The 22,688-nt window shown below is 37.9% G+C and overlaps 1 protein-coding gene across 6 annotated transcripts in view; it reads left to right on the top strand.

Moving 5' to 3' along the window:
- The window catches only part of MTUS2 (microtubule associated scaffold protein 2), a 577,843-nt gene that overhangs the window by 370,355 nt on the left and 184,800 nt on the right, over positions 1-22,688 (top strand). For all 6 annotated transcript variants that reach the window (XM_055317371.1, XM_055317370.1, XM_055317369.1 and 3 more), the window contains one exon: positions 11,259-11,420. In XM_055317371.1, the coding sequence (XP_055173346.1) occupies positions 11,259-11,420 (162 nt within the window). The remainder of the gene's footprint in view (positions 1-11,258; positions 11,421-22,688) is intronic.

The following is a 22,688-nucleotide window of genomic DNA, read 5'->3' on the forward strand; positions in this document are numbered from 1 at the left end:
AAAAGTACTTAATGTGCACTTTCTCATTTTATTCTTAGATTAACCTAATGACAGAGGGTAAATAAATAAGCCATTTCATAAAAGAGGCTAAATTAATAATTTTTAAAGATAATATTACCAATAAGTTTCTAATCTAGCATTGAATTTGGGCAGAGCCTCTGGTGTTCATGACTATGCTATATGGTACTTTTATCATTATTACTGTTATCTTACTGTCAAAGCCCAGCTAGAAGAGCTTAGGAGCTGAGGCTTTGCCTTAGGAATCCAGTAAGTCCCTTTGGACCTAGAAGAATCCTCTCCCCACTGGCCCCCGACCTGTAGAAGTATAAGGATGCTGAGTGTATAAGGATATATTCCACCTAGTAAGGGTGGTGAGCATATGAGAATATGTTCTCTGGTCCAGGGCTGGCCATTAACTGGCCTCTTGGAGTGCCATGTTGAGAAAGACTCTGAGGCCACCCGTCCTGGCTTAGTGAGAAGTAAACATTTGCTCTAGGCCAAGAGGAAGTAGTAAAATGTATGCTGTATGTTTCTCTTTCTTTCATTAGGACCTAGGCTACTGAGGAAAGACAGATATCAAAAGAATCACAGTTCTCTAGAGCTGCCTCGGCAAAGCCAGATCCCCAGAAGTGATCCCAGTTAATGCTTGGGAAAGATATGAAACTGTGAGAGATGGGTGGCTGGAAGAAGAGGGTGGGGAGGCTAGGCTGAACAGGCCAATGGGCTTCAGATGAGACTGTGTTGGGTTAGTGAGCCAATGTCAATGTCACCATTTACTGAGTGCTTATGTGTGCCACATGCTATTCTGAACACTTTATTCTAAACATCTAGTAACTCTTATAACACAACAACTCCAATTAGTAGGTATCACTATTATCCTCCCTTTATTTTTCATTTATTATTTTTTTAATAATAAATTTATTTTTTATTGGTGTTCAATTTGCCAACATACAGAATAACACCCAGTACTCATCCCGGCAAGTGCCCCCCTCAGTGCCCGTCACCCATTCACCCCCACACCCTGCCCTCGTCCCCTTCCACCACCCCTAGTTCGTTTCCCAGAGTTAGGAGTCTTTATGTTCTGTCTCCCTTTCTGATATTTCCTACCCATTTCTTCTCCCTTCCCTTCTATTCCCTTTCACTATTATCTATATTCCTCAAATGAATGAGAACATATAATGTTTGTCCTTCTCCGATTGACTTACTTCACTCAGCATAATACCCTCCAGTTCCATCCACGTTGAAGCAAATGGTGGGTATTTGTCATTTCTAATGGCTGAGTAATATTCCATTGTATACATAGACCACATCTTCTTTATCCATTCATCTTTCGATGGACACCGAGGCTCCTTCCACAGTTTGGCTATTGTGGACATTGCTGCTATAAACATCGGGGTACAGGTGTCTCGGTCTTTCACTGCATCTGAATCTTTGGGGTAAATCCCCAACAGTGCAATTGCTGGGTCATAGGGCAGGTCTATTTTTAACTCTTTGAGGAACCTCCACACATTTTTCCAGAGTGGCTGCACCATTTCACATTCCCGCCAACAGTGTAAGAGGGTTCCCTTTTCTCCGCATCCTCTCCAACATTTGTGGTTTCCTGCCTTGTTAATTTTCCCCATTCTCACTGGTGTGAGGTGGTATCTCATTGTGGTTTTGATTTGTATTTCCCTGATGGCAAGTGATGCAGAGCATTTTCTCATGTGCTTGTTGGCCATGTCTATGTCTTCCTCTGTGAGATTTCTCTTCATGTCTTTTGCCCGTTTCATGATTGGATTGTTTGTTTCTTTGGTGTTGAGTTTAATAAGTTCTTTATAGATCTTGGAAACTAGCCCTTTATCTGATACGTCATTTGCAAATATCTTCTCCCATTCTGTAGGTTGTCTTTGAGTTTTGTGGACTGTATCCTTTGCTGTGCAAAAGCTTCTTATCTTGATGAAGTCCCAATAGTTCATTTTTGCTTTTGTTTCTTTTGCCTTCATGGATGTATCTTGCAAGAAGTTACTGTGGCCGAGTTCAAAAAGGGTGTTGCCTGTGTTCTCCTCTAGGATTTTGATGGAATCTTGTCTCACATTTAGATCTTTCATCCATTTTGAGTTTATCTTTGTGTATGGTGAATATTATCCTCCCTTTAAAGATAAATAAATGAGGCACAGAAAGATTTAACAACTCATCCAAGTCAGACAACTAGTAAGAAATGGCCCAGGGTTTTAACCCTCAGGTGATCTTAACCACTTAACTATTAGCTTCTCAAACTTTATCAAACCCAGAGATTCATGCTTAAGGTGAGACTGAAACAAAATTTGAAATGTGATATAGAGGAAAAGTGTTAAGTAAATGGTACCCTCTTGGGGAGAAGGGTAGTGGTGCTTGGGCAAAAAGACAAAAAAGCATTAAAGAAAATTTTTTATTTGAATATAGTCGACACACAACGTCACCTCAAGTGGAACGCTCATCTGTCACCAGACCATGTCATTACAATACCATTGGCTTATTCTCTGTGCCATGCCTTTCATCCTCATAACTTACTCCTTCCACCACTGGAAGCCTCTACCCCCACTCTTCTTCACCCATTTTGCCTAAGCTCTGATTTTTGTCTTTCTCTTTATTGTTTTCAGAAGTGCTCAAAACCCACCTGCTATGCCATAGACAATCCTCATCTTTTAAACAACAAATGCCCACCTTGGCCATGCTTGCTCAATGTGACTACTTTCACAGGGGCAGTTGGGGAAAGTGTGAAGCTTTATGAGAGCCTCTGGGTGCAGAAGTTGAAAAAAGAAGTGTCTGTGACAGGAACCACTGGCCACCAGACACATTGCCACTGGATACTTTCTTCATTCATACAGCATTTCTCAAGCACAGCCTTGGTGATAGCATAGCAATAAGTCCCCCTGCAATAAGTCCCTGCCTGCAGTTTATACTGCTTTTGGTGTGGGAGCGGGAAGTAAGGCAGGAAAGACAGTTGAGACCAAATAGCAGAAGAACTTGAATGCCAGAAAGCAGAGTTTGTAAGTTACTTGGAAGACTAGATTGAGCCATTTGTGCTTTGGGAAGAACAGCAGAGCAGGAGGGCACAGTGAAGATGGTGAACTTAATGTGGGGGGTGAGAGGAGGAAGAGCCAACACCACTGTCTCCAAGAGGTGCCAAGGGACTGACAGGGGCCAGCCATAGGAACAGAGAGTGGGTATTAATCTCAAGTCCAGAATGGAAATGGAAGCATGCTGGCTTGCATTGGTTGATAAAAGGGAAAGAGAGAGTCAAGGATGATTGTGACATTCTAATCCTAAATTTCTAGAACAATGATGATATCAATAATAAAGAATAAAAAAGGTCAGGTGCTGGTATGAAGCTGAGAGAAATATTTCCTTTAGATGTCACCTCCTCCAGGAAGCCTTACCCAAGCACCCATTCTTCACCCTTGAGTTTCCCTCTAGCTCTGCCCTCTTGTGTTTCTTTACATCTATGTACTTGTTTGGGGTTTGGGTGCTCCTCTATTGAAAAAGGTATATTGTGTGAGGTTAGGACCATGTCTGCCCTGAGCCCCCCTGCCTAGTGTAGAGCTTGACACCTAGAAGGCTTAGTCTACTTCACTTTGACAAGGAAATAACTTTGCTGAAATGCTAAGATAGCAGATTTCCTTTAGTTCTTTAACGTGAGAAATAAAATATACACCTGGATTAAAATATGCACAAGGTGGGAAATAAGACATTCAGTTGATACTTTAATAATTAAACTAAATTTTGCCACCGAGTGATTACTGCTAAATCAATGAAATATGCATCAATTAGGCAATCATGCAGCCAGAACATTATACAATTTGATTACCTAGAATTGTTTAAAATGAAAATCAGTGAAGAGAGTAGTTTAATCATTATAATATGTATAAATATTCAAAATCAGTGAAACATGTTTCTTAATATTTAGCTGTAATGCCCTCATATTATTAATAACTGTTTTGCTTTTCTTCTACAGCCTTCCCCTTAACCTCATTCTGATCTGGTTAGTGTCTGTCCCTCATTGTTATTCTTTCTTCTTTTTAAGAATCAGGCTAACTTCCAATACATGGGATTGGATTCCAATATTGGGATTCCAATAACTGGGATTCCAATACATGAAGCAGTGAAAGAGCACATTGGAATATGGATCAGAAAGTCCAGCTTTCTGACCTCAGCCATAGCCGTACCCTTCTGAGCAGGTTGAGTAGGTGCCACTCTTTACTTCACAGGGGAATATCAGGTACCCTGTGCTTTCACACTTCCTCCTCCCAGTGCCTGCCTCTAGGGCCACCTCTTCTGGCCTGATTTTGCATGTGTCTTCCTCTCTCTGCGGCGTAGGACCAGAGCATCTCAGACTTATACCTAATTTTGTGAGAGTGGACAAGAAGGGTGAAGGGGTTCAGGGAAGAATTGAGTATCATCCTCCTCATGTGAGAATTTGTTCTGTTATAGTAGATGGGATGCAATAATGGGACTGAGGAGTACTCCTTTCTGTGTTGTACAAGAGTATGTCATTCAAAGCACCTACACCACATTGCAATCCCACCAACAGTGTATGGAAGGTTCCAACTTCTCCACATCTCCACAGACACTTGCTGTTGTCTGTATTTATAATAGCCATCCTAGTGGGTTTCCTTTGGTTTCTTTGATTTGCATTTCCCTAATGCCTAAAGACGTTGACCATTTTTCATGTGCTCATTGGCTATTTGTATGTATTCTTTGGAGAAATGTCTATACAAATTCTGTTCATTTTTAATTGAATTCTTTAGACCCTTATATTATTTAAAAATATTTTCTTCAATTTTGTGGGCTGTCTTTTCACTTTATTAATAGTGTCCTTGGAAGCACAAAGGCTTTTATTTTGATGAGGTCTAATTTATCTATTTTTTCTTTAATTATGCCTCAGATGTCATATGTAAAAAATGGTTATCTAGTCTCCAGGTCATTAAGATTTACATTTGTGTTTTCTTCTAAGTGTTTTATAATTTTAGTGCTTACATTAGGTCTTTGATCCATTTTAAATTAGTTTCACATATGGTGTGAGGTAGGGTTTCAGCTCCATGAGATTTTGATAGACTTGATCCCTCAGTTCAAGATGTAAACACTGTGGGGAAGGAACTTGAGGGTCCATCCTTAAGGGAGAAAAAAAGAGATCACTGTATCCTAGGATTTAATGCTGAAGGAGCCTGTTTGTCCTGGTGGTGTAATGAGAAAAAGTACAGCACAATTAGGTTTATATATTCAACTGGACCCAGATGGATTCTGTAACCATGCAGAACATATACGTTGAAAATTCTCACACTCTATTGAAGGGGATCTTACCTTCCAAGCAGTAAGTGGATGATTTACAAAAGGTGGCCAGTGTCCAGCAGTAAAACAGGAGGCTATTGTCCTTTAGTTATATGATCAGAAGAATACCTTCATCCTTCAGTGGTGATGGTGTGACAAGTCCAGTGTGCACCACTAGCATTGAAAAAGGAAGGAATTAAGGAGACTAAGCTGGCAACTCACAGAGTTAAGAATGGTGCAGAGAAATTCATTTTATGACATGTGATTGTTTAATTAAAATATTATCTTTTCTCCCTGCCTCGTACCCCTGAGCTAACACTATTAGCCTTTGTTCTCCATGGTTTCTTACATTCCTACATGTCTTCTGAACAGAGGTATTGACAGCCCTACCCACTAAATGCCAATATTGCTTCAACCCAATATATCCCAAATTTTGATCCCTTAAGGAGTAGTACTGTCTCTTTTAATTTTTATTTTATCATTATTATTTTTAAAAATTTATTTGTTTGTTTTAGAGAGCATGCACATACTGGAAAAAGGGGCAGAAGCAGCAGGAGGGAAAGAGAAAAGATTCCTGACTGACCACAGAATCCAATGCAGGGCTTGTTCTCACAGCCCTGAGATCATGATCCAAATTGAAATCAAGAGTCAGATGCTTAACTGACTGAGCCACCAGATCCCCATTTTATTTTTGAATTTTTATTTATTATTATTATTATTAGTGCTGCCTCTTTTTAGAACCACTTATTTGTTGTTTGCTTTTTCATGGAACTCTGCCTTCTTTGTATCTCTGTCATCTGACATGGCACCTAAAGTATAATTGGTGTTCAGCATTATGTTTGCTGGCTAACATTTATTAGCCCTTGTTCTCCGTGGTCTCTTACACGAAATCTGCACTTGCTCTTCCTTCAATTATGTTGCAGTTCAGAAAGAAGATTTAACTGTCTCTAATTGGAAATTCTAACCACTTTTCTTGGAACTTGACAAGTAGATTCTAGAATTTATATGTAAGAGAAAGGTCAAGAATACTTGAGTCAAGACAATTGTAAAGTAAAAAAACAGAGTTGGAGGTACTTGTCTTATACTGGCTCAGTATACCAGTACTGATCTTATACAATAGTAAGTAAATATGATATGGTATTGGTATAGTGACAGAGGAAAAGATCAGTGAAACAGATTATAGAGTTCAAAAGTGGAGCTTCATGTAGCAAAGTTCATAGGTATTCATGAAATGGTTTCTTTTTTCTCCTGGGCATAAACTAAACTACATGTCCTAGCTGTTGGATTCATGGCAGAAGTGATACACTCCACTTCTAAGCCTGACCCAATAAATCCTTCCACAAATAATTCATTTTTCCCCATATACCAGCTGCATATTAATGTCTTTTGAGAAACCCAGATTAGGGCAAAAACACAAGATAGAAGGAGCCTGAGTCCCTGAGCTCCTGCCTGGAGTAGAGCTCCCCAGGATAGCAGATCATTCAGATTACCTGTGTGAGATGATTCATGATTGAGCAATAAACTTTAGTTATGTTCAGTTATTGAAATCTGGGAGTTGCTAGCTTGTTCTAATCAGGCCTATATGGAAACTTGATGCACAAAAGCTGGCAGTGCAGATATCGCAGAGAAGATGGACTGTTCAATATATAGGCCTGGGATAATTGGCCATCAATATAGAAAACAGCAACAACAAATACAGTCCCCACTCCATGCTCCATTCCAGGTGAATTAGTGATCTAATGTGAAAAACAAAGTTTTGGGTTTTTTTTAAAGATTTTTTATTTATTTATTCATTCATAAGAAACAGAGAGAGAGAGAGAGAGAGAGGCAGAGACACAGGCAGAGAGAGGAGAAACAGGCTCCATGCAGGGAGCCCAACGTGGGACTCGATCCTGGGTCTCCAGGATCAGGCCCTGGGCTGAAGGTGACGCTAAACCACTGAGCCAGCTGAGCTGCCTGAAAAACAAAGTTTTAAACTTTTTAGAAGAATACATAGGAGAACATCTTTATTTATATATTTTTTTAATTTTATTTATTTATTTGTGATAGTCATACAGAGAGAGAGAGAGGCAGAGACACAAGCAGGATCCATACACCGGGAGCCCGACGTGGGATTCGATCCCGGGTCTCCAGGATCGCGCCCTGGGCCAAAGGCAGGTGCCAAACCACTGCGCCACCCAGGGATCCCAAGGAGAACATCTTTATTATCTCAGGTAGCGAATGAAAAGCTAAGACACATTAGGTGCCAATCAAGTGGGGGAAAAACTGAGAAAAATCAGCTACGGTAAAAGGAAAGACTTCTGAATAAAGGCACCATTACTGTGGAGGTTAGTCAAAGACTGGAGAATGTTTGAGATATATACCAATAAAGAATCAATATCCAGAATATTTTTTTAAAAAAAAACCTCCTATATGTCAATTAGAAAAGCAAAATATTTGAGTAGAAAAGTACGCAGAGGTATGAGTGGGTATCTTATGGAAGAAAAAACTTGAATATGAAAAAAGTGTTCCATCTCACTGCTTGTCAGAAACTCATAAATTAAAACCAATTTCATTAATTAAAGTCAAACAGTCACTACCTGTGGTGGGTGTGAATTTCAACAAGCAATGCCCTGAGTCCCGGCAGATTCCCTTGTAGCAGAACCAACAGTGTTCAGTATTCTCATGCGCAGTGGTCCCTTATGTCCTTATTCTCACCTTTTCCTGTGTCTCAAGTAGTTCATCATATATTTTAAGGACATCAGACTGTATCTCTTTATTCTTAACATCCTGCAGTTACTGTCAGATTTATCTCAATAATCCTTTCCTTTCTTCTCAGAGCAGCGCATCTGATATTACTCCCTGGACACTTTGCAGGTTCCTATGAAAAACTGACTTGCTGTAATGACCAACCGCTGAACCAACCTGTGTGTATTCATAACTAACACAGAAGAGCACGCTATGCACCAGACACCATTCTGTTTTCTTTCTTTTTTTAAAAAAAGATTTTATTTATTTGAGAGAGATAGAGCATGAGCAGGGGAAGGCGCAGAAGAAGAAGCAGAGAATAGCTGCTAGCAGGGAGCTGAACACAGGGCTCAAGCTCAGGACTCTGCGATCATGACCTGAGCCGAAGGCAGAAACTCAGTCTGCCACCCAGCTGCCCCAGTCACTCTGTTTTCTTGTACTGACTCTTGCATTAACATTGTAAAATTCACCTTTATTAGTTCTTTCATGTCCCACCACAGCTCTTTGAGGTCCATGCCCAGTATCCCCACTTGCAGACAAAGAAACTGAGAGGTGGACAGGTGGGAGGTGGAGGAGGTGGTATGCACACCCTACTTGTTCAGTCTGCACCATTTATCCAGATAATAACCTGGATCGTTTGGGTCAGATTTGGGGACTGGATTAGACTCATGAAACACCTCCAAGGACTGAATCCTCCAGAACATTTTTCTGGCTCCCACAAGCAGTTTGTTTATTGCCAGTTGTTTTCTTCCTCTTATCAAGCAATGGTTTAATGTTGTCTGCATTGTTGTGAAGTACTTGGAGCATTTATAGACTTCAGCAGCAATTTCCAAATTCTGAGTACTTTTCCCTTACTAAATAATGAGTCTTTAATTACTGGCTGACTTAAGCTAGTTTTCAAAGAGTGATGCTGTTAACTGCCAGCAGTATCCCACAATGATGGACAAGAATAGAGTTCTATTTTATTTTGTTTTACTTTCTTTTCTTTTTTGTTAATTCAAGACCTCTCTCAGAGGAGAGTCCATCACCCACATAGCTTCCTTGACACTCTGTACTTCAGACAGATTAATTACTTCCCAGTCTGGAAAGCCGCCAGATCTCTAAATTGACACGTTCTCTGAATAAATGTGGAAGAGGATGATGCCAGGTGCAAGAGGATTTGATAAAAAGGCATTTGAACTTTATAAATGATACAAAACATTTCTCTTCTTAAGAAACTTTAATAAATTAAGTAAAAGACTCTATGTGAAACTTTTTATGTTCAATTCAGTTTCCACTACACAGTTTAGTGAATAGATTACTCTGGCAGTATATCAGCAGTAGGCTAAGCAGTAGATAATTCCATGTGAAATATATTCAGTGGCCGAGCCACCCCACCTCCTTCCATCTGAAATGTCCTACAAATCTCCAGAGATCCTCTAACTTCTAGGATTGGACTGGTGAGCTCATTGGATGATTAAGAAGCTAAGACTTACTGTTTTCAGGTGCATGGCATCCCTTTTCTTGATGAAGTTTTTTTTTTAAGATTTTATTTATTTATGAGAGAAAGAGAGAGAGAGAGAGGCAGAGACACAGGCAGAGGGAGAAGCAGGCTCCATGCAGGGAGCCTGAGGCGGGACTCGATCCTGGGACTCCAGGATCAAGCCCTGGACTGAAGGCAGGCACCAAACCGCTGAGCCACCCAGGGATCCCCCCTTTTCTTGATGAAGTTTTTGGATCGAACATGTGGTTCTTTATCTGACATTCAAGATACAGTACAGATCCTTTTGGTGAAGTTTGGATGCATTTTGTTCTGTTTGCATCTATTAAATGCATCCTCCTAGCCTTGTTTAGAACCATGTAAAACCTTGCACAGACCTGAAAAGAACTATAGGACCAGGGTTATTTGCTGGGAAATAGCACATCCTTTCTTTTTCCTTCCTAAATACACTTTTCTTTAGAAACAAAGCAAATCTCACCAATTCTAAACAGATTTTTCAGGTCTTCCGAGGGAGGAAAGCTGCAATCTCCGACTCTAAGTGGTTGAATAAAATTCCTGGATGTTTTAAATATTAAAGCTACTTGAATAATGTTATCATTTTTATGCAGGCCCTATCTAAATAGAATGTTGCCTATCCTTTTAAAATGATGAAAACAAAAAATTTAATCTTTTGCTAAAATTCTGTATAACTTCTTCCAGCTGTCGTTGCATATTTTCCATGGTAGATGGTCACGTTTCTAACTGGATAGTTTAATTCCAAACAAGCCATAGTTCCGATACATTCAGGCTCTATTTAATTTAGTAGATTAGGCCTTGCAGCTGTAATCAGAGGTGTATTTAAAAGACTGATTCTTTAACAGGGAATAGATGATGGTGTCATTGTAAGACATGACAAATGTATAAACCACAGTAGGTTTGGAAAGCTCTAGAAGAAAACTTGGGGTTCATGTATTTTATTTTATTTTATTTTATTTTATTTTATTTTATTTTATTTTATTTTATTTATTATTTTATTTTATGCCTTGTGCATTTAAAGCTGACACAGATCCCCATATGCCATAAGTTCAGAGCGTCAGAGCAGTCATTTATAAATGAACTGTCCTGTCAACAAAGAGTCTTTCTATATTGAATGGTTAACTGAAATTATTGATAAGCATCTTCTGCCTTTGCAATAAGCTCGCTCTAATTCAGGAGCTTTGTAGTTTGGTGGGGTCTTAGCTTTCCGGGCAAAAAGCTTCATGAGTTTCAGAGAGATTCTCTGTCCCCATGGTCCTCACAACTGTATTTTCACGCCAAACCTCTTATTTTGAAGGCAAAATAACTTGGGTATCAGGGAGTTCTCCATCAGCTTCTTGGACCGGCAGTGCATGTATGCATCTCTCTTATTCTCAACTCTCCTAGGTCACTCACACTGGTTTTCAAAAAAGGATTGCTCATCTCCTGTGTGTTACACTTCCACATAAGCAAATTCTGTGTCTGTGTGTGTGCGCGCACACGTGCACAGGTATAAAATCCTCAGAGATTGCCCTTGTCTTTTGTGTAGCCCCTTGCACAGAGCATTTGAGTGACAGACTTGCTGTCAGACTAAATGGAGCATTTTTCTGCTTCTGGTCCCAGAGAAATGCTTTTCAAGGCCACTTGCTAAGAGTCAGTTTGAGTTCTAAAGCAGATGATGGTATTGGCATTGGTTGGCGATTGCAAATGGCAAGGAGGGTCCATCCATTTTTCATGAAGTTATAATTAACACACTGTCTGCCTCCCACAGGGTCAACCTTTGGGAATGAAGACCAGCCGGCTCTGAAGGCAGCTTTGCCTTCCAAAGACACACCCAAGGCGGCCAGCCGGGCAGCCCCTCCAGCATCCTCCAGTGTGACAACACCCCGCAGGAGTTTGCTTCCAGCGCCAAAATCCACATCTACACCTGCTGGTAAGACCATGTGCCTTGGAGAAGCTGCACAGTGGAGTGCCTTTTCTGTATTAAGAAGTCTTTTCAAAGCCCCCCTGTACATCAGTTATTTAGATGGGATGATAGATGAGTTTGAAATGGCATTTAAAATTAATAATAACAATAATATCACTATTTTCAAAGTACTTTCATATATTCATATGTCTAAATTCTCACAACTGTCTCTCACTCCTCCTCCAACTGGTAACCCATTGAATCATACATTTTGATTGTAAGAAAAAAAAGAATCAAGCTATTTTAGGCAGATTGGCATTTGGCTCTGGATTCCTGTGTTGATGAAATCACTGGAAGAACTGTAGGACCAAGCTTCTGACTGTACCTTCAGGAATGACTCATGGAACCCCACAGAAGTTACCACCTCTATAAGGATCTGGAAGCTTTGTTCCCTGCCTTTAGTTCTGGCTCACACCACCAAAGCTGAGATCCAGGGAGCAGCAGCTACCTCAGAAGGGCTCCAGAACCAAGCTGTGTCTGCTAGATGCTGGCCCACAGAAGGGATGCCCTGCCCCTCCATACCCATGAAGCTGGTGACCAGAGGCAGGGCAGTCGGCTAATGCAAAAGTGTAACAAGTGAAGGTTCTTGTCAAGGCGGCCTACACGTGGCCCTCTCATCTCACTCAGGTACCTCTGTCTGTCTGCGGGGTGCCCAGGCATGCAATTGTGAGTTGCCCATCTTCTGCACTATAGGAAAAGGCACAAAGAGGAGGGGAGGTTGCATGTTATTTTATTTTATTTTAATCCATTGTACAAGGCTTATCCATCTGGTATCTATTCTTTCATATCTTTCTTCTATGCTCAAATGATCACATACCAACATACATATATGGGTTTATGTGAGTTTCTAAAACTGAGAATTTATTTTATTTTAAAGATTTTATTTACTTATTTATTTGGGAGAGAGAGAGGAAGGGAAAGAGAGTGAGTAAAGAAAAGGGCAGAGGGAGAAGGAAAAGCAGGCTTCCTGCCGAGCAGGGAGCCTGACACGAGTCTTGATCCCAGGACCCTGGGATCATGACCTGAGCTGAAGGCAGAGACTCAACCAACTGAGCCACCCAGGTGCCTCTAAAATTGAGACTCTATACCCATTTTTCTACATGTTGCTTTCCTTATTCCAAGAGCACATCATAGAAATACCTTCAAATCACAGTATGGCTCACTCTTTCCAGTGGCTGCCCAATATAGATATACCAGGATGTATTCAACCTTTCCACACTGTGGGCACTTTGTAACTAGTGTTGCCCCTAGGAACACTGCTGCAGCAAATGGCCTTGAATGAGTGGCGCTCTTTCTACAGGATTGATTCCTGGGAATGGATTGCTGTGTTTGATGCATTCATAGGTATCACTAGATTCCTTCTAAAGATGCTGCAATGCTTCATGTGTCTACCTATATGCCTGCTAGGAATAAGTATGATCCCTTTTTAAGACTTTAGTCCATCTGATGGGAGTAAAATACTTTCTCAATGTTCATTTTATTTGCATTTCCCTAACCACTAGACTAGCTGGATCCCCTTGCTCTAGGTTGCAGTATCACCTTGTAACCCTCTTGGGTAAGACTTAAATTGCTTGTTTAAGTTTTGTTCTTCCTCAGCAGAAGGAAAGCTTCTGGAGTCAGTGACTATGTCTGTTTTGCTTTAGCACAGTACCTCACTGTCTGCCACAGTGATATAAAATCATCCTTAACGTCGATTTGTTAACAGTTGGGTGAATCAACCAATGAATGCATGGATGCTGCATGGCATTTGAATCTTTCAGTTCCACTTTACTAATAGCTTGGCCTTAGTTTTTTTTTTTAAGATTTTATTTATTTATTCATGAGAGACAGAGAGAGAGAGGCAGGCAGAGACATAGGCAGAGGGAGAAGTAGACTCCATGCAGGGAGCCCAACGTGGGACTTGATCCTGGGTCTCTAGGATCACGCCTTGGGCTGGAGGCAGATGCTCAACTGCTGAGCCACCCAGGCGTCCCTTGGCCTTAGTTTAAATAGAAAACAATTAGACAAGTTTAAGGGAAGTTAATATAGATGTTGAATCAACCATATAGGTGAATGTTTCTCAAATTTTAGTGCATTACAATCACCTGCATAGCTTGTTAAAACACAGATTAATGGGCCTTATCCCCAGTGTATCTCATTCAGTAATTGATAATTATTATTACATGTTATATATATTATATGTCTCTAATGTTTAGGAGAAAGGTAATCTATTATACATATTTTTTCTCTACCTGGCTTTTATCATGTAATGCTATCCCCTAAAAATCACCTTCTATGGGGTATACCCTCAAGACGAGGAAAAATAACTCCTCACTCTTTAAGCGTAGACTGTGCACAGCAACTTACTTCTGAAGAGGACAATTTGGAAAGGGAGACAAAGAGTAACTTTGTGGAGTAGAAATCTGACAAACATTACCTTGGATGATCCAAGTTAACATCAACATTATTATAAGTCATGCTGATAATAGTGTACCTTTGATATTATGCAATGACAATGGCATTCTACCTCTGTGGTCTTCCTCCCCAAAACCCAGAGCCCCAGTATGAGGAAAGGTTCAGACAAATCCCAATTGAGGGACACTCTACAAAATACCTGAGTGGTATTCCTCAGAACTGTCAAAGACAAAGTCTGAGAAACTCATACCCAAGAGAAGCCTAAAGAGGTATAGCAACTAAATGTAAATGTAGGATCCTAGATAGGGTCCTAGAACATAAAAGGGACAATAGGGAAAAAACTGTGGAAATCTGAATAAGGTATGCACTTCAGTTAAAAAAATTAAAAAAGGGATGCCTGGGTGGCTCAGTGGTTGAGTGTCTGCCTTTGGGATCCCAGTCCCGGGATCGAGTCCCGCATGGGGTTCCCTGCATGGAGCCTGCTTCACCCTCTGCCTGTGTCTCTGCCTCTCTGTCTGTCTCTCTCAGGAATAAATAAATATAATCTTTAAAATTTTTTTTAAAAATCACCTTCTAGTAGAACATATTTCCCCATTCAGTAGGTCTGGGGTGGTGCCTAAGAATTTGCATTTCTAACGATTTCCCAGATGCTGCTGCTGCTACAGACCTAGGGGTCATATTTTGTGAACCACTCTTGTAGAAAAACAGCCTAGGAATTTGGACAGTTGTTCTCAGAAAAAGCCACATGAAAAAATAATCTACCTCATTTATAATAAGAAAAATGTAAAGTAGAACTACAATGGGCTACAGTATCTCACCTAGTCAGTTGGCAAAATTCCAATAGGTTGAAAACATCCACTGCTGTGAAGCTGCAGTAAAAAGGTGTCCTCATGCACTACTGGTGGTATAGAACAGAGTACACATCTTCTGCAGGAGAATTTGGCATTATCTAATAAAATCACATGAGCATTTGTTCTTTGACCTAGCAGTCCCACCTCTAGGAATCTTCCAAAGGTAGACTAGCGAAAATAAAGGACACAAAGTATTTAAAATCACAATCTGGGCACCGGGGGTGCCCAGCACTGTTTGAAATAGCAAAATACTGAAAACAACTCACATATCCGTTAATGGGGACCAGCTGAATGGATCGTGATACATCCAAGATGCAGTGCTATATAGCTGTTAAATGAATGGGAAAACACATATTACAGAAGGTGATTCTGAAGGGACATCATTACCTGATAAAAGCAAGGTAGAGAAAAGTATGTATAGAAGCCTACTTTCTTCCTAAACAATAGGGACATTTATATATATAATATATTAAATATAATAATTCTATATTATAAATTATATATAATAACATACATAATTATACAAACAAATTTATGTAAATAACATATATAATTAACTATATATTTGCTTCTATTAAGAAACAAGCAATTGAAGAACAAACTTTCAAATTTTTAAAAATGATTACCTGCAGGGGAGAAGAAGGAATAGGATAGAGGTCATAGGGATAGAACGTAGACTTTAAGTATACCTTATTTTGTAGATTTGACTTTGAAGTCAGATAAATATTTTAGACAATTGTAAATTAACATTAACTTTTAAAAGGTGATATCTAAAAATCAAAAGTTCAATTAAATGAAAGTAACTGAATGGCCTGTTGGTGACATAAACATACAGAGAACTATTTCAAGTGACTTTATAACAGCAAATTGATTATACAGCTCTAATAGTATATATCATATGTTCAGAAAGAAAGTCAAAAACATCTTAAACTTTTTTCAGTAATTATATCATTGGTAGTGTTGATATTATGATTCTGAATCTACTGTTATTCTGAATTTGTGTATTATGAGATAAATGGGATATAGCACTTAGATATCAAAGAGTTTACTGAGTATAACAGAAGAAAGTATGAACTCATCTGAAATTTACCTTTGAAAAAGGTATTTAAAAAAATATTCCTATCTCTAACTTTCATTAGAAATGCTGACTAAACCAGTAATAAGGATCACCCCAGTACCCAGATTGTGATCTCTAAATACATTGACCATTAGAGGGAGATAGGAGTCCTTGGAGAAATGGCTAGTTCCAGGTCCAAGGTAGGAATTGTAGATCTTAGAACATCTTACCTTGCCAGAAAGCCAAGAAGAACTACAAGAGTTATATCAAAAGGACTGTAGAGTCAAACTGAATTAGCTCATACTAGTTAAAAGAAAAAGTTTGAATATCACTAAGATTCATAACAGCTGTGGTGGACTAATACTCACCACAATATATGTATATCCACAAGGGCATAATGATACAAAAGATAGACAGCAACTAATCACTTTGGGGGATGCTAAGAAACCACCTATTATTTTGGAAGCTGGTAAAAAAGAAAAATAATAAAACATTCGGCTTCTGTTCAGTCTGTACCTCAAGTCAACCAAATAGTTAATGAAGGGAAGTTTCTCTTATAAAAATATTCTAGCTAACAGGATAGGATAGCATATCTCCTTTTCACAGCTGTAATGAACCAGAGGTGAAGGCAGTGACCATCAATTGAAAGATACAACCGGGCATTATAAACTGTCCTGATGAAAATGTATACATTATCTATGAATTATTTTTTTAAAAGATTTTATTTTTATTTATTTATTTATTTGAGAGCGAGAGAGAGCATGGAGTAATGGGAAGGAGCAGAGGGAGAAGCAGGCTCCTGGCTGAGCAGGGAGCCTGATGTGGAACTCAATCCCAGGACTCTGGGATTATGGCCTAAGCAGAAGGCAGACACATAACTGAATGAGCCACCAAGGTGCCCCTGTGAATTAGTTTTGAGGTGAAAATGAATCTGAATTAGCTTCTAGATCTAACTACTAATTTACTGGAAATACAAAGACAGAGAAACATTTTAAATAGCAGCATGGAAATAGAAGTAGCAGAACTCGACTTTGAGAAATGCTATAGGACAAAAACTGATTTATACAACAAAAGTTGTAAAAAAACAAGAAAAAGTAAAAAAAAAATGGGAGGAAGAAAGGGTTGGAGGGAGAGTGTGTAGATTACAAAAAATTTAGACATACCAACCAATTGCAAAGTATGGATCTTATTTTGGATCCCAATTTAAATACACTCCAAAAATTTTGTCAAAGATAACTGAGGAAATGTGAATGTATTGCTAATATTTTAAGCATGATGTAGTGATTGTGGTTATGGTCTTAAAAAGTCATATTTTAAACATTCATACATGATATGATATGCTTTCTAGGATTTACTTCAAAATAGCTCAGGATGATGGCAGGTGGAATCGGTACATTTATAGAATATGAAACAACATTGACCATACATTGCTCATGATTAAAGTTGATTAATAGAATACATTAAACTACCTAGACTAGTCTCTCTACTTGAATATTTATTTACAGTATTATATAATAATATAATAAAATGTATTGAAAGAGTTATTGTATTAGTTGAAATACAGTTAAATGGAAATCAGGTATATCAGGTGTGTAGGAAAGAGAAGTTAGCAACAGTATTTAAGCCCATAAAATTTTATTATTCTTTTCAAATATTTCAGCTACATAAGAGATTTCTGAAAGCCATGTGATCTTGATAACAGGAATTCTCTTTCACTTTGTATTACTTTATAAAACATTTGAATTTACTGAATCTAATTTTGTCCTCACAAAAACCCTAGGAGGTATGGGGAAAACTATTCTTTACAAATTAAGAGAGGCAAACCAAGACTCAGGATGTGAAGTAATATATTGTTAAAAAATTAATTTTATCACTGAATTTTAGCTTTGCCTTTATTCCATTCATTTGAATTTCTAAGTTAAATAAAATCTGGTTTCAAAAATAAAATCAGTTTTCACATTGCCTTGTGCCATCAAGCTACTTAAAAAGTAAAAGATAGGCATGCAGATTATAATTAAATCCCAAATAATTGGATTTCTTGGGACCGTAAGGTGTTTTGGTTATCTTAATTACTTAGATAACACCCATCCTTGCTTTAACCCATGTTATTGGAAATATTTATAAACTGCGATGCTTTGCTTCTTTCCCTTGGTGATTCCAGGCTAATGATGGCAGAGCTCTTTTATCTTTGGGTTCTCTGCTCAATTATTGTCATCCACAATTGTAGATACAACATATACCCACAATAGGACATATCTGGGGAGTACTTTGGCTATTGCCTTTAACCTAGATTTCTGACGTGAGCTTTTATTGTGGGTGACTTTTTTCTGGTTCATTCATTCAGGAGACATCAGGGTGCTTATTCTAAGCTGTAGGATGAGTTGGATTCAAGGATATTTAGAACAGCTCTACTTTTAAGAAGCTCACAATAAGGTGAACAGTTATAAACTAATAAATGAGTAGGAGCAAGAGATCTATAATCTTAGCAGCAGGATTCCAGTTAATTGTAGCAGATCACGAATTCATTGTAAAGTGGATTAAGAACTATGACCTGAAAAAGTTTAAATTAAATATAATAGGTTTTTATTAATTATTCATGTTATCACTTGCCTTTTTCTTTAGTCATTTTTCTAGCTTATTTATTAATTCCTCTCTGACTTCAGAAAAGATCCAAAGTAGCATTCAGTAAAGGGTACAAAATAGCCCAGATTCAAAGGATAAAACTCCAACTAATAAAAAAAGAAAATCCTAATAAAACTAGATCCAGAGTTTCCTGGCTACAAGAGCAAAAGAAGAAATACAACCAGGGGGGAAGAAAAGAGCATGTCACTTCTTCAGAAGAAAGAAGCTTATTTCCTAACACAAATTTTTAAGATTTTAAGATTTAATTCTGTGAATTAAAAAATATTATGTTGAACAACATAGTGGACAACAACTTTGTTTTAAGCATATCTATTCTAATAATAAAATGATTCGAAAATAGTTTAAAATTTTGGATTAGGGAAAGCCTTTCTAAACATGATATGAAACCTGGAAATGTTTTAAAACTGGTAGCTGTTTACGCTTACATAAAAGCGTAATTTTCTACAGTGAAAGGCATCGCAGAATTAAGGAGATAAACTGAATGAAAATGCTACAGCAAAGTGTTATATGAAAACAAATAAGAAAAATACAACTCAGTTGGAAAAATAGGTAGAAGATATGAATGGGTAATTCACATAGTAGAAGTATAAAATAGTCAATGGCCATAACATGAAAAGATGTTCAAAAGCGCTATTAACGAAATACATTTAGTTTTTTTAAATGAGATATCATCTTTTTCATTTGGATTAGAAAAAATTAAAAAGGTTTATTATAGCCAGCATTAGGAAGAATATGGCAAATGAGCACTATAGTGGCATTAATGGGAATATAAGTTTGTACAAGCTTTTTTTTTTTTTTGTACAAGCTTTTGGAGGGCAGTTTGTCATCTATGAAAATTTAAGTGTATATAATGTATAATCCAGTGTTTCTACTTCTGGGAATCTCACAGGAAAATTCTTGCTTAGGCAGCAATGATGTAAGTACAGGCACTTTTTTTTTTTTGCAACATTGATTATAATACTAAAAAATTGGAAATAATCTAAATATTTGTGAATATGTAAATATTTAAATAAGCTATGATACATCTATTCACTAGATTGTTATGTAGTCTTTCAAAAGAATATGACAGATCTCTATGAATTATATGGAAAGATGTCCATAATACATTGTTAAGAAAACTGTAGGAAATCACATTTTTGCCAAACCCCAAATAAAAATAAATATTTTTATGAATGCATTTTTGTATATTTATAGAAAAGGAGTAGAAGTATCATTTAAGTAGTTAACAGCTACTATTTGTGTGGTGTCCAACTGAAGGAGAAGTTGTGATGAGAAGAAAATATTCATTTTTCAGTTTTATCTTCGTGTCAGAATTTTTCCATGCATGTTTTAATTTGGCACTGAAATATATTAACTCAATAAAAATAGGATAATAATTTTCTCTAGGAAAAAGCATGAAGAATATAGAAAAAATGAACAATAAACTATTTCATAACTTCACAGTCCATGGGGAGCTACTAATATATATTGGCATAGTCCCATCCAGTCTTTTTTCTGTACAGGTAGGGAACTTTTTTCATACTTGGGTTGAAGCTTTATACACAGTTCTGGATTTTGCTTTTTCAGGTAACATTATATTCCAAGCGTTTTCCAATGTTCTGATAAATACATGAAAAATGTTACTTTTAATGATATTATAAAAGCTTTATGTTGATGTACCCTAATTTGTAGAACTGTTTATCTCCTGTTCATTTAAATTGTTTTCAGTGTTTTAATATCATGAAACAATTCATTGCAGTAAACTTATTTTCCAAAAACATATTTTGTTGGGGGGTTGCCGTCAGGCTTGATGATTTCCCCAGAAGTACTCACAGGACTCAGACATTGCTTTATTCATTGTTACAATTTCTAACAGTGAAAGGATCCGAATAATTTTTTCTTTTAATTTTAAAAAAAGCAAAAAGAGAAAGCTCATGGGACAAAGTTCAGAGGAAACCAGGCACAAGCTTCCAAGAATCACCTCAGTGGAATGTCACAGATGTATTTAATTCCTTCGACACTGATGTATAATGGCATATCACCTGAGCCTGGTTGTCCAGGGTTTTAATTATGTCACAGAGACCAACTGCTGAATTTGTAAACCATCTAGGCAAATTGGTAGATTGTGGTCCAAGGCTTCAGGCATGGAGAACACGTTGTCAGTCAGAACATTCCAAAAGCTCAGCTTCCAGGAACTGGCCAAGGGCCAGTCTATTAAAAAACAGTCCCTTCTTGAGGATGTGCAGAGTTTGAGCAATCCAAGCCTGCTGCATTAATCCTTTCCCACACACATGTGTTCTTATGATAGGTTCCTAAAAGTGGAAATACTGAGTCACATTGGAATATGGCTTTACACATGGCAGATATTTTGACTTGTAGCTATTTCTTATAGCTATAAGTCAATTAAATCAATGATACAATATTAAGTAGGAGTTGTTTGAAGAGATTTTGAAAAAGATTTTATTTATTCATGAGAGACACAGAGAGGAGAGGCAGAGACATAGGCAGAGGGAGAGGCAGGCTCCCTGCACGGAGCCCATGCAGGACTCTATCCTGGCATTCCGGGATCATGCCCTGAACTGAGGGCAGATGCTCAACCACTGACCCATCCAGGTGTCCCTGAAGAAATTTTTAAATTGAAACTACAGTAATATAATCTAGCAGTGTGCCTTTATGAAACCTAACTCAGTAAGCAAGAGTTTAGAGAAGCCATAGAAGTAAATGGTTAACATATGCATAATCTGTCTCTCCAAAGTGAGAGTTGTCTCAGTTTAATTTATGATGGCAGATAAGTTGACATTAATTTGTTTTAAGTGCAGTATTCTGTTGCCAATTGGAAGGATGCATAAGTGTTTCAGATACCAGGCATATAAATAACACAGTTGTTTTTTAAAGTCCTTTTTTTCTGTTCTTCCTTTTTAAAGATATATTTATTGATCATTCTCTATGTACCATGCAGTATGCTTAAGGATTTATATACTCTGTCTCATTTAATTCTAGAGGAAACTGAGGTTTGAAAAATTAAGTAACCACCTCCCACCCAGGGTCATGCAGTTTCCGTGTAATAGAGTAGGAAATCAGGATGGGTCTGTCTGACTTTGAAACTTGCATATTTAACCTCTGTGCCATGCTACTTAAATATTCTTACTCCAATGGAGGCCAATTAATTAATTTTTATTGAAATAACTACCATTGAAAATTACATTTTAGGGATGCCTGGATGGCTCAGTCAGTTAATAAACTGCCTTTGGCTCAGATCATGATCCTGGGGTCCTGGAATTAAGCCCTGCATCAGCTCCCTGCTCAGCAGGGAGTCTGCTTCTCCTTCTCCCTCTGCCCCTCCCCGTGCTTGTGCTCACTCGCTCTCTATCACATAAATAAAAATCTTTAAAAAAAGAAAAATAAAAGAAAATTACATCTTAGAGACCGAGTTCTTTATAGTACTAAGTGCCCTCCCATAGAGTTTCTCAGATCCCCTACAATAATTCTGTAGTCTACCCATGACCTTCCTTTCCTGGGGTTTCAGACCCAGGCTGAGAGCTAGTACATTATACTAGACATGGTTGGAGGTCTCAAATTTGATCTACTCCCATAATATTGTCCTCCTATTAAGTTAATAATAATCATTACATCCTAGACATCAGTGTGATGACAACAGAACGATGTAGGTTTAGTGCTAATGATTAAAAAGAAAAATACTGAACATCCTGTTGATGGGTGTGCAAAAGGAAGATTCCCAAGAATTTTTGAAACTTAGCCTTGGTCTTTCAATAGTCCTTTTATCAAAATTTTCATGAAAAGTCTCTGTGTTGTTCATGTCAAATACAAAATCTCTGCAGTGCTGTGATCCCTATAATTTTAAAACAATAGCTCTACCCATTGCCTCGTCAAACTTTTTGCAATTGTTGTAACAAATAGGAAAATACAGTTGAAAAGATCAATCTGAAGATAGATGACTTTTTGATCAATTTGCCCTCTGATTCTATGTTGTCGACATGGTATATTATAAAAAATAAAGTTACTTTATTCAGCCTAAGGTATGGAAGGATTTCCTATGGCTATATAGAAAATGAACAGTTGGTGTCTTGTTACCTGGGGGTAAAAAGTCTGGGAATAGTGAGGCTATTGCTCCAAGAGCTACAGAAACTCCACTTGTATTATAAATATTCCATTTTACTACTTGAGACATACATTATTATTTCTGAATTAAATTCCACAAATTTAGGTATTTCTGGGCATACTATGATTTAAAATACAAGTATTTCATCAGCATTATTAAAGTATGTGTTTACAGATCCCTTCGATGTACAT

Source organism: Nyctereutes procyonoides, unplaced genomic scaffold (assembly GCF_905146905.1).
Source record: "Nyctereutes procyonoides isolate TBG_1078 unplaced genomic scaffold, NYPRO_anot_genome, whole genome shotgun sequence".
In the NCBI taxonomy this organism is placed as follows: domain Eukaryota; kingdom Metazoa; phylum Chordata; class Mammalia; order Carnivora; family Canidae; genus Nyctereutes; species Nyctereutes procyonoides.